The sequence below is a fragment of the Phascolarctos cinereus genome, unplaced genomic scaffold (assembly GCF_003287225.1).
Source record: "Phascolarctos cinereus isolate Bilbo 61053 unplaced genomic scaffold, phaCin_HiC Scaffold_2;HRSCAF=192, whole genome shotgun sequence".
NCBI classification, from domain to species: domain Eukaryota; kingdom Metazoa; phylum Chordata; class Mammalia; order Diprotodontia; family Phascolarctidae; genus Phascolarctos; species Phascolarctos cinereus.
Window position 1 is genome coordinate 254,656,224 of NW_027555625.1, and position 13,485 is coordinate 254,669,708.

At 41.9% G+C, this 13,485-nt stretch overlaps 1 protein-coding gene across 7 annotated transcripts in view; it reads right to left on the reverse strand.

Annotated features, from left to right (window-relative positions):
- The window catches only part of EXD3 (exonuclease 3'-5' domain containing 3), a 423,178-nt gene that overhangs the window by 201,270 nt on the left and 208,423 nt on the right, over window positions 1-13,485 (reverse strand). For all 7 annotated transcript variants that reach the window (XM_020981781.2, XM_020981774.2, XM_020981775.2 and 4 more), the window contains 2 exons: window positions 10,969-11,042; window positions 8,348-8,386 (listed from right to left, as the gene is read on the reverse strand). In XM_020981781.2, the coding sequence (XP_020837440.1) occupies window positions 8,348-8,386; window positions 10,969-11,042 (113 nt within the window). The remainder of the gene's footprint in view (window positions 1-8,347; window positions 8,387-10,968; window positions 11,043-13,485) is intronic.

Genomic DNA, 13,485 nt, shown 5'->3' on the forward strand with positions numbered 1-13,485 from the left:
AGAATTTGGATTTCTGGACCATAGCTTAAAATCCAGGAATAACAATCTCCCAGCCTGGACAGAGTATACCTAATAAAAACTGGTAAGAATGAATTTGCCTAGAATTTTGAAATTCTTATCAACAGAGCTTTAAACTCTTATTAAAAGACAATGTGACACAGTGAGAAGAACCAAGGCACTAGAGTCTGAAGACCTGGATACAAAACCGACCGTTACACCCTCCCTGCTTTTGTAAGTCACTTATGCTTTCTAGGCCTTTGCTTTCCCAATTGTAAACTCAGGTAGCTCCTTAAGTTCCTTCCAGTTCTAAATCCATGATCTTGGAGTCTATCATTCTCACAGTATCATTTAGTTAATTTCCCCACTAATTGTGTTACCTTGTATGTGCCCACAGCACAGCTAACTGGTCACTTTCCTGCCCACTATATTGCTTAATGAGAACTTCCTGAAATTTATCTCTTGGGCTATGTGACCTCGGGCAAGTCACCCACCTCCCTGGGCCTTAGTTTTCTCAACTATAAAATGAAGGGGTTGGATTAGGTGAAGGCTGAAGTTCCTTCCAGCTCTAGGATTCTATGATTCTGTGGTTCAGCACTGAGTTATCCAAAGGACCTACAGTGTCATCTACACCCTTAGCTGCTTTGACTAATATTTCCAGGCTTCCTTTAATATGTATAAAGCCTCTAAGTATATTTCAATTTCATTTGCTATAAACATTTGGACTATGAACAACTCCAGTTTGAACTTTTTTAACCAGTGACTTAAAACATGTGCATGTGTATGAATCTTATTATGCACTTCTTTTTCTTTTTCTAAGATTAAACTGACCTGAAATTCTAATTACCTTTGTCTCTGTGTATTGGGAAAGTTCTCTATGAGGACCAATTAACACCACCTGGAGAATGGCAGGACTGCACTACAGCCCTGCTGATGCTTCTCTTCGACACACCAGAGGGGCTTAGGTTACGAGTTTTCCATGTTTTCCAGGGTTCCAAGAACTCATCTGGCTCTGAGCCAAAGCAACATAAGTATGTTTGCAGGATCTCTGGTGAATGGAAGTACCTGCAGTGATTTTCTCTCTGCTTTAATCCCTCTTGGTGCATTTCAACTCCGGGTGCTTTCTGTTCCGGTGAAGCAATGCTTGAGAGGGCAGAATGAATAAATCTTGAAATTCACACTCTGGCAAATTGGCCTGATTTCCTAAATCCATAATTACAACATTCCTAAGAGATATGCATTCTTTCAGGGAGAACGAGTGAAGATTAGTTGTCTATTTCTTACCATTTACATGACTTCTCAGTGAAGAGAATTTCCCCCACCCCCCAAGCACACTCACACCTTTTTTTTGTTTTTAAACCTCTAAACAACCATGGATTTATTTGGCTCCCTTTCTGGCACTAAACTAGTCAAGTAATTTTGCCTAAACGTACAATGGGGCCAAAGTATCCACTGCAGATAGCCCGCACCCCTTTGTGAATACTGGGTACTTGCCCAATCCTCACAGAAGCCAATGTGTATCTTGTAGCAGCTCTCAGACAGGTACTGATCCAGTTACAGGTTATTTAATGAGTCAGGATAATTGCCACAGGATTGGACTGTCTGATTACTGCTGAGAGCAGAGAATGCTGAGCAGGGATTTTCAAGTGATTCCAAAAGATTTATGACAGAAGTATAAAGTATAAACTGCTTTGTAAAAAACATCACTTCTAAGCACATCATATTAGTTTAAAATATTTGAGGCCCCCTCTACATTGACCATGATTCAGAAGAGATAATGGTCAAAACAGACACCTGAAAACAGATTCCAAAAATTAATCCAAATTAGTACTGATGATGGTGCAGGAACCATTTATGCCTCCTAAGCCACTGTAGCATCAAACAGACATAGTCTCTCATCAGGTTTTCTCTGGCCTACAAACTCTAAGCTCTTTTCTGAGCTCCATGATACTTAGACCATTCTAGAATTATATTTCTATCAACATTCTTAAACAGAGTATTAAAGAGCTGTTTTATGAGCACTTAGAAGGAAAAGCGGCAACCACTTAGCAGTCAGCATGGGTTCACTGAGAACAACTCATGATAAACTACCCATATTTTCTTCTTAGAAAGAGTTACTAGGGCAGTACCACAGATAGAGCAAATCCGGATCTCAACTAGGCACTGAGGAAAGTCTCTTATGGTACACAAAATATATGAGTGTAGGCGAAATGATAGCACAGTTGTGGATTTATAGCTAGTTAAATGATATCCCCAATTATTATTAGTGGTAAATACATCACTTAGTTAGAAAAAAAAAGAGAAATGGGCAATGTTGATACCAGACAAACAATTCTGCTTTTAAGAGGTACACACAGAGTAGATAGAGGGGAAAAAAAAAGGAGGGAATGAAGGAGAGAGAGAGAGAGAGAACGAACGAGAATGAGCATGCATTTAGTAAGTGCTTACTATGTACCAGGCACTATACTAAATGCTGGGGATACAAGTATAAGCAAGCAAGACAGTCTCTGCTCTCAAGAAGCTTACATTCTAATTCAGGAAGACAACACACAAATGAGAGCTGGAAATCTAAGGAAAGGTCTACAGAAGGTGGCCTAGACGTGAGGTGGAAGCTTAATTACAGGCAAAATAAGACAAAGGTTAGAGCCCAGTGTGGTTCTCAGGGTGGAGGCCAAATTTCTGGTGGGGAGGAGCTGGGGATAAAGCAAAGATTCACCTATAAAAGTCCCAGGTGCACAGTGTAGACAAAATTTCCTTCATTAGGTCATAAAACACCCATGAGGACCAAATAAGCTAAAATGGGCTGACAAGCTCATCGCTGAAAGCTTGCAAAGAGGTATGTGAAGAAGAAAGTTAAGATAGTATGTCTGTTTGCTGATCTACCTCCAAAGAAAGAGAAACAGGTGAAAGCCAAATATATGAGGAATGATGTTTAGGCATGGAGGAGAAATTCATAACTGAGAGTTTTTAGATCCATGTGTGTATATTACCAAAGGAAGTGGTGAGATTTGAACTTGAGATCCCTAATCTTCCCAATATCTAGCAAGTATGCTCCCCACTCTTTGACAGCATGGGATAATCTAGCTCTGTTACTCCATAAAAAGAGTCAAAACGACTCAAAATCCTGTTCTGATGCTTCTACAATGCCAACAAACAACACATTTTAACATCTGAAGTTCACATCTGCCACAATTTACTTGCAACTAAACTAAAGGTTTTGTGGGAATATGCTTATATGTTTGCTACAAATTGCTGGCATCTGCCCTTGAAGCCCTCTGCTGAGAACAGGGCTCATGTGCTAAAACCATTTGATTTTCATGGTAAAATCATTTAAAGTAGAAAAGCAAACAAATCCATAAAGCTTCTGACTCTGACAATAGAGAAGACAGAGGAGAGGCTCTGCAGCTCCCCAGTGCTGAGCTGGGTTAGCAGCTGGCTTTTGCAGGAGGCCTTCACCACCACAGCAAAGATCTGCTGGGGCATAAGAGGTCAGCAGCCTGAGTGATGGGGCTGGTCTAGTCAAGAGAAAATGAGGGCCTGAGCCTTAGGAGGTCAGGGGCTAGTTCAGGCTCTGAAATGGAATTCCCATGTGAACTGGGCAGGACAAATATGTTACCATTTGCACACAAAATGGGAACAGGTGCTTAGGATGCACCTTTGGTCCAAGTCTCAAGGCACTCTTAAGTAATATCGAACAACTTCATGATTCCCATGTAATCACAAACAGCAAGGATCACTACCCTATGCATGGAACTGAAATGGAGAGCATCCTGGCAAAACTCCAAGCAAAGGGATTGCATTCGGCCAGAGATTCCCCTCGAAGTCTCAATTGGATGCGCTGTTTTTCTTCACTTTGAGTCTTAAATAGTTGGGCAGGGTTCCTATACAGCTGTTCCACAGCTGCTGGGGTACAAAGCAGAGACAGCTATATTCCAAAAGCACCTGAAGAGAGTCAGCTAAGATAACGGTCAAATGTTTGGGTTTTCTCTTTGCTACTAGACTGAAATGTGAAAGCATTAAGAGTGGCAAAGACAGCTTTGCAACAAAATTGCTGGGTTGTCCTTCTGCTTCGCTGAGCCCGCAGGACACACATGCCTCATTTCTCCAAGCAGGAAGGAGTGACTGAATGTGGGCTCTGACTTTTGTCTCAGCCAATATTGTAGCAACAAAAAGCTCTGCATAGCAAAAGATGTCCAAGGCCCAGCTGACATAGTTATTTTAAAAATTATTTGACCAAAGTATGTGGACAGTCACAGCACTGATAGCTGAAAAGAAACTTCAAGACCCTCTGGTCCAGCCCCTCAACCTGACAGATAAAGAAACCACTGAGGTCCTGAAAGGCTGTCAGTATTTTCACCAAGGTCACACAGGCAAGTAACAGCAAGCCAGAATTCAATCTCAGGTCTTTTGGGTGCTCTTTACTACAACTTGATGCCCCTTGGCATTTATGAGATTTTATTAGGTGGGAATTAGGAGAGGGGTATTCCAAGAAGAGGAAAGATTACAAAAGCAAAGAGGTGATAAAGGGAAGGGAAGCAAGTAAGCACTTGCTGTGCCCCACACTTTACCTCCTCTTTGCCTTTGTTTGGCTTCCAATGTGAGGAAGAAAATGGAATGATAAATTTGGGTAATATCATAGGTGACCTTGAATGCCAGGGCTGAGAAGGTCTCATTTACTTTGGCAAGAAGAAGCTAGTTCATTTCTCTTTTTTCCAGGTTATCAGACATTTCCTCAATCATTTCCCTAATGGTGCTATAGGGCATTTCGGGGAGTGAGGGCTGACCGCCCCTCCCAAATTGCAGTCCAAACACCACACTGCCAGAGAAGAAACAAAAATCTTTTCAAAACCCTGTCTGTCTGCCATGGTCATTGTCTCTTTCTCTACCTTTATCCTCAGAGGAAGAACTGGAAAACTCAACATCTAATCACTGTTCTAGATCAGAGAAGGCAAGCCTGGAGGCATCATCAGGTATCCTGGGGAAGACAAGGATCTGCAGAGATGTTTCACAAGTTCCTTCTTTGGGATCAATGCTAGAGCATGCCTTCCTGCACCCTCCTCAGCTTAGCGCCTTCCCATCCATAGATAAAGACCAAGTAAGAGTTGTCGGTATTTTATGACTGGGATCACAGTTACTCTGCTTTGGAGATGCCCACAGATGACTTCTGCTGACACCATGACATAAGTCTTGCTAATTCAGATGGGACCATGTAGATGTTACCCAGTAGGTCGTGACTTCTTATTACACTCAATAATTTACTAATCACTGAGAGACTCAAGGAACAAAACCTAGGCCTTTGTTCAGCCCAGTGAGGTAGTGACATTGTCTCTTATTAAGGCCTTCATGGGTAAAAAACAAATTTTCAACTTTCTATGAACCTGGAAGCATCTATTAACCAGTACTTCTGTGGATCTATCATATATGTATAACTGAAATTCATAACAGTGACTTTCAATTGCTCTCAGAATCAAAGAGTAGTTTATGTTCAAGTTTAGTTTTAGTGTTATATACATTTAATTTTTTTCTAGATCCCCAACCATGCTAACTAAGGGGTATAGTATAAGAGTTCTGCATCCAATCAGGAGATTGTTTTTCCTCTCATATAATTCTCTGGACTTGTATGACAGTTGGTCAGTCAGCCAATAAGCATTTATTAAGCACTGCGATATACAAAGACAGGCAAAAACATGGCCTCTGCCCTTGAGTAGCTCACATTCTAATGGGGAAGACAACATGCAAACAACTGTGTACATACAAGATTATAAATATAGATAGGTATATATTATGTGTGTGTGTGTGTGTGTGTGTGTGTGTGGAGAAAGAGAGAGAGAGAGAGAGAGAGAGAGAGAGAGAGAGAGAAATATCAGAGGGAAAGCACTAGCAAAAGAGTGAAGGTGGGAGGGTCAGGAACAGCCTCTTAACAAGAGGGATTTAACATGTCTTGAAGGAACCCAGTGAAGCCAGGAGGTGGAAGTGAGAGGAAAAAGCTTTCTAGGCATGGGATATACCAGTGGAAAGACACTAACATTCAAGAGGTGAAGTGCTGTCTTTGGCCACCAACAAGAAGGTCAATGAAGTCAGACAGTAGAATGTATGGAGGGAAGTAAAGTGTAAGAAGGCTGGAAAGGCAGGAATAGTCCAAGTTCTGAAGAGCTGTAATGCCAGAGAGAGAAATTTATATTTGATCCTGGACGTAACAGAGAATTACTAGAGTTTACTGAGCAGGAAAGTGGAGTGGCATGATCAGACCTATGTTTTAGGAAAATCACTTTTGTAGCTGAGTAGAAGATGAACTGAAATGGGACATATCTGTCCAACTCTGGTAAGTCAACCAGAAAGCTATTGCTTTCTATTAATAATCCAATGTGAGATAATGAGGGCATGCACCATGGTAGAGGCAGTAGGAGTGGAGACGAGATGTATACCCACAAATGTTGTAAACGGTAGAAATGTCAAGACTTGATATTAGACTATATAAGTGGAGTGAATGTAAGAGTCAAGGATGATATTGGAGGTTCAGAGCCTGGGGGACTGGAATAATGGTGGGGCCCCTCCATAGTAACAGGGAAGTTAGGAAGAAGGGAGGATTTGGGGGAAAAGAAAATGAATTCTGGACATGTTGACTTTGAGATGCCTAGAGGATATGCAATTCAAAATGTCTAAGAGGCAGCTGGTGATTCAAGATTGGAGCAGAGGTCAGGAAAGAGATTGAAGCTAGATATATAGATCTGGGAATCATTTACACAGAGATGTTCACAGAACCCATGGGAGCTGATGAGATCACCAAATGCAACAGTACAGAGGATGAAGAGAAGAGGGCCCAGCCCAGAGCCTTGGGGGAAGACCCATGGTTAGTGGTGAAATTTGAGGCCACTATAAAGCTTCAAAATCAAACCAATCAGCCAGTAAAGGAGCAGAGATCATTGCTTACTTTACCTTTGCTTTGTCTATACAACCTGCCCAAGGAAAGAGAAACACATCTGTCTGTGGAATGATTTATTTGTGATCTCAGAAGTTCTAGTAGGGGTTATTATTTCCTTCATGTAAGGCCAGAGAACCACTTGCCTTGTCAAAGTCGGAGCTAGGACATATGACAGGCAAGTAAGTTCCTTGTAGGATTTAATAGGGACTTACATTGATTAGAAAATCAGTGCATTACATCATAAGATTTATCAACTGTCTCCTGCAGTCACTCCAAATGAATGTGGCCAGCAGTTTTTTGTGAAGATGAATTTACTTTGTAGCCTCCTTGTGCAGCATACTTAGAACTCTTGCTTTCATTTGGGTGTTTGTGGAATGCGATTTATAAGGAGCTTAGAATACTTCCTCTACATTCATCTAGTAACGCTGTGTACCCTTTCCTTTGGTAATGGAGCCAGAAGTAAGCATTAGTTTTCACAAGTCTGAGTAAATTCGGAGACTTGGATTTTCATGACAGATATACCTACAGACATGGCGGTTGTAAAGGCCTTGGCAGCCTCATTTCAAAACAAGGTCATCCTCACAAAATTTCAAAAGGGGTGTGTGTGGGTGTGTGGGTGTGTGTGTGTGAGAGAGAGAGACAGAGAGACAGAGAGACAGAAGAGAGAGAATGTCAGATCCTGCAAGTTGTGAGTAGATGAATACGTCAGACCCTACATATGGCAAATGGTTTATTTGTCCAGAAGCAGTCTGGACCTGCGGAAAAAAGTTTTATGGATATCCATGCAGAGGTAAGTATGACTGTAGGCTTTTATTTATGGCTTTAAACCAATTCAGTAAATAAAAAATTTTAATGAGTTAAAAAGCAATAATGTAGTTTTGTCAGCTTTCGGGAATTCAACCAAAGTTAAAAATTAACTTCATTGCTTTTTAAGCCCTGATTCAAGCTTTCTCCTCCACGTACGCTATCTGCTGATATTCAAATGGACCAGAACATATGCAAAAGGGTTGATTTATGGCTTAAGATAGATATGCGTAAATATATGCCTTATCACATTCAAAACAAATCTGTGTCATCTTATAGTTTATATTTTTACATAGCTAAGTAAGTTTTTAGTCTCCTCTTGCTTTATGTACCTTCATGGTAATAAATATATATTAAAATTCCTACTTCTACCTAGCTGCATATGCATACAATTAAGAAGGGTCTATATATCTCCCTTGCAAAAATGGTTAGGCTCCTAGGAAGCTGGCAAGATTCCTTTACTTTATGTTATGCATTTCAGAATCCCCCAAATCTTTTTCTTCTGTGGCCTCCACTGTCTAACTTAACAGGTCAGAGGGGGTTTAGTCCAAGGCTCCAAGCTCAGTGCTCACACATGTTTAGGTTGAGTTAATTACTTAGAGACAGAGAATGCATTAAACTCACCTGAATGTGATCTTCCCAATTTTCCTGGGTCATGCTTTTCTGAAAAGCAATTAAAACAGAAATATAACTATCTTCTTAAATAAATCCCCTGATGTAAAGGCATTAGACATGAAGGGAAAGACAGTTCTTCCACACGACCACAAGATTCATAGTAACTGACTTAAAATAAATTACCTGACTCATTTTCTACTGTCAACACTGAAACTCTAACCCTATAAGGACAACATATCTAATTCAAAATATACCCAGTGAATTTTTTTTCCTTCAGAAGAGTGGAACACAGGAACTCCAGCTTCTCACACAACCTCTTCTATCCTCAATCAGGGCTACTCTAATGATTGGCTGATGTCTGATTATTCTGGGAGGAGAACAAATTCCAAATGAAACCTTAACTCGTGGGCAGGCACGGTACCTTGGGAAGAGAGCTCTGGATTTAGGTACAGAGGACTTGAGTTCAAATCCCAGGTTTGCCATTTTTTACTTGTGTGAGCCTGGGCTGGGGTCTCAGTTTCATTAACCATAAAATGAGGTGGTTGAATCAGATGATCTCTGAGGTCCCCCTCCAGCTCTCTAGCTAAGAAAGAAGTTGTTTTCTCATAGGCATTCTAAAGCCCTCATTGTGGCCTTTTTGTATATTTGTCCAAATGCAATCTGGGCTGTGATTTGGTAACACAGTGAATAAGCTTTAAGATGAGTAAAATGGTTCTAATTTTTCTAGGATTTTATGTAACATTTATTTTGTACCACAAGAGTATTGGTTGTGATGCAGTTACACACACTCCCTCTGTCTCTGTCTCTCTGTCTGTCTCTTCCCTTTTGGCGAGTCAATATGTTCACATGACTCTAATTCAAAACTGCCTGCTATGAGAGATGACAGACACTCACTAGGGAGACTGATGCAGTGTTAAAGGCAAATAGCATGTTCTTAGTACATAACAAGTGGAAGCAAAAGTCATTAAATTATTTACTTCTTGCATTTTTAAAAATTTTGGTAAATGTGGAAAGAATTCAATCTGTTTTTTCTTTGCTTCTACCCACATCCATCATGAGAAAAATGCAATTACTTCTTTACACTACATACATACTTTCTGCTGTACAGGAGAAGCCATGACATGGAGCCTCCTCGAGGAGATTTCTAGTCCTCTAATTTAAAAAACAAACGTCGCTCACCCTCTAATGTATGTGAATGATCCCAAGTGCCAGAGAATTCTGATGTGGTTTCCAGCTGAAACCATCAGAAAAGACCACAGGATCTTAGACATGGAGCTGAACGGGACCTCACAGGCCTTCTAGTCCAACCCCCACAATGTACAGTTGAGGAGTCTGAAGCTCGTGGAGGTTAAGTGACTTGCCCAAGGTCACATAAGTACCTGTGGTGGGATTTGAACCCAGGTCCTCTGACTTCAGAGCCAAGGCTCATTCTACCATAGCACACTGCCTGCCTCCATCCTTGTCCTGAAAAGGATTCTGAGCTACAGACAGGGAGCATGGGGTTATTAAAAGTCCAGACACTTTCCCCAGGAATATGATGTTCCTCACAGGCAATGGCTAATAGCTTGGACAGCCTTTTCAACAGGATTGTTAGGTTTGCAACACCTGCAAACTGGCTTGTTGGTGATTCTCTCTGTGAAAAGTGCTGTCAGTTCCCCTTAGTGCCCTTCTCTCTACCCCAGAATGTGGAAGAATTATTAGCACCTGGGATGTATTATCTTCCCCTCACTCAGAAGTCAACCTGACGTGCACTCCCGTGAGACCCGCTGGAGCAGGGGAGAGGACGCACACTGCAGCCACCCAGATGTATCCCTTGGCTCACAGGGCTTCCTTTCACGTGCACACGCATTACCATCACCAGCATATCCATGCCAAGAAAGCAGGAACCAAGGCCATTGCTCAACTCACGGACTGATAAAGTTGTGAGGGACTTAGAGCTTATCTGGTCCAATCGCTTGATTTTATGGAGAGGATGCTGAAGCCCAGAGGAGTGAAAATGATCTGCCTAAAGTCGCACAGCTAGGAGCAGAGCCAGGAACTCTGAGTCCGTGAGGATGGACAGCAAAAGCATCCCCTGGACTCTAGGCATTTGCTTTCTAAGGTGACATGAGACATACACAGTCATGGCCATTTTTATTCATGCAAATGTTCAACCTTTTGTTCAATCTGAAGGGGGCAGAAGTCCAGATTTGGCTGTGCTGCGGAAAGCAGAACAGAACATTGTCTTTGAAAATTTGCACCCTTGAATCCAAGTGGAAAGTGCTATCCCGAATAGCAGGTTACAGTGCAGATGATGCAATCTGATGTACATCAGAGGGGAGGATTTCACAGGATTCCAAAGAAAATTAGGCACTGCATTAAATGCTTATGATGGATCGACTAAAGCCACTGATAGAGATACAGGTAAACTGTATTTCTCTTCCATGTTCTTGATGACTTTATCAATCAATTAGTCAGTAAGCATTCATTAAGTGCCTACTACATGCCAGGCACTCTATGTCCAATGGTCAGAAACATTTAAAATTGAATTGCGTTGTATTTTCTTAGAAGTACAGAAGTAGAGGTCCTTCTTTTTTACATAGACAAACCTTCTTAGCAATAAACATCTTGCGTGTGCTACGCAGGCATACCTCGACAAACCTCTTGTAGAAGAGGTACCTGAGAGTTCCAAGGTGTCGCTGGTTCATGACATTTGGGCACAAAGCTGAAACAAATGGAAAGAATATATCTTAGCTACCTGACTTCAATTGTCAGTAGACTTATTTTGTTTTGGTTTTGCTTTCTTTCCTACCCTGGAAGTTGGTGGTAGGGAATGGAAGATAATTTTGTCACAAAATAACAGTCATCTTGGGCATATTCCCCCCCAATATTTTAACAAATTCTATGTCTTCCTCTAAAACACACCAAAAGCCCATTTTTTCCCCCACATTCTGGTAATAGCAGCCCTCATTTACATTGCGGTTGCTTTAGGCTGACAACTAAGACCTTTTGCCCAAACTGAGAGCCATACTTTAAACCTCCTTCTCATATTAGGAAGGAAATGACATTTCATTGTACTCCTTCCACCAGTCCTGGTAAAGAAAGAGGGAAACATCATCTCAACTGGTTCCCATTCGACTGCGCTCTTTTCATCAGCTGCCTGAGTCTGGCCCCATGCAGGGACCTCTCCTTATCCCCTCTCCTCCTTCCAGCTTTCCAGCTACATGCTGCTGCCTAATGCCCTGACAAGATTCCACCCTAAGGTTCAACCCTTAGGGATGTTGATGACCTACCTGAACTTGTTGCTCAATAATTAACAATCAACCAATCATTTATTAAGCACCTTCTATGTGCCAGACACCTGTGCTAAGCACCCACTATGTCATACCTTCTCTATCTTAGTGATTTTGAACCTCGAGCTGTTGTTGTTAAAACCCCATTCTCTCTCCCCCACTGCCCACTCCCTTATTCCTATCCCCCAAAGTCCTATTCTAAACCTAATCATCCCTTCCACTATGCTTTTTAAAAGACCTACTCCATTGTCAGCAAATATGCTTTCATCTTTCATCTTTTCCTTTCTAGCTCCTTCTTTCTTTCACTAAGACGTGGCTCTCTCCTGATGACATGGCCACCCTGGCCATCCTTTCCAGCACTGATTGCACTTTCCCTCACCCCCCCCCAAGACTCACTGGTTGAATTAGAATACTCATCACTCCTCATTGCCACTTCCTGGCTTTATCTCCATCACTCAGGAGTGATGAACCTCCTTTAAGATTCACTTAATCCATGTTTAATACCCAATCAAGATTTGGGCAGCTGTTATCTACCAACCTTCTGGACACTCTCCTTTCTTCAACCAAATTCAATACCTGGCTCACAGTCTCTCTCCTCCCCAACTCCTGCCCTCATACTGAAGGGATTTCACCCTTCATCCATACACATAGACACTCGAACACCGTAAGGACCTGTACAGTTCCTTAATTTACTCATTTCATATGACCTAATCCTCCACCCCACCTCTGCTGTACACATACTCTGCTCTAGATTTGCTGTTGCTCAGTTGTAACTGATTCTTCACGACCCCGTGGACCACAGCATGCCAATACTGTCCATGGGGTTTTGTTGGCAAAGATACCGGAGTGGTTTGCCATTTGGTTCTCCAGTGGATTAAGGCAAACAGAAGGCAAGTGACTTCCCCAGGGTCACACAGCAACTAAGTGTCTGAAGCTGGATTTGAACTCAGCTCTTCCTGATTCCAGGCCCAATGCTGTATCCACTAAGCCATCTAGCTACCTCCCTAGATCCTACCACAACCTGCGGTGGCAAGAACTTCCATGCTCCACATTCATGAACTCTGAAATTCCCTTTTATGATCACAATCTATTGTCATTCTACTTCTCCCTCTCCCTTACAAGCCCAAACCCTGTTTTTTTTACCCACATTGTGATCTTCAATCACTCTACTTCCTCAGTCCTTTCCCAGGCTATCAACCTGCACTAGCTACGCTCTCTTCCCTTTCCATTTGACCCCCTGATGAACCAATTCAACTCTACACTGTTCTCTTCTCTCGAATCCCTTGCCTCCTCATACTACCAAATGACCAACTTGCCCTGCCAAACCAAAGTCTTGGATTACTCCACCATCTGCTGCCTTCTAAAGTTGTGCAGGATTTTAAAGGATAAAAAGAGGATTTTACATTTGATTTCTAGAGGCAATAGGAAACCACTGAACAGAGTAAGTAGAGAAGTCACCTGCACTTAAAGACAAACACTTTAGCAGCAACGTGAAGGAGAGACTGGAATAAAGAATCTTAAGATAGGAAGACCAATTAGCAAGATATCACAGTAATCCAGGGGAAAGGTGAAGAAGGACTGAATTGGAGTCCAGAGAAGGGTTTGGATGTGAGACATGTTGCAGAGGATGGCAATTTGATCCATGGAGTGAGAGAGAATCAAGATTCGAGGAGAATGCCAAGGTTACAAACCTTGGAGACTGGAGGAGAGGTGGCACCTGTGACAGAAATGGAGGTTTGGAAGAGCAGTCGTCATCCTCCTCGACCTCTATGTAGCATCTGATGCTGCTGACCACTGTCAGAACTGAAACCTTTCCTGATGCCCCAAACTATTAGTGTCTTTATTTCTAAGCTATCTTATGTTTATTCTATGAGA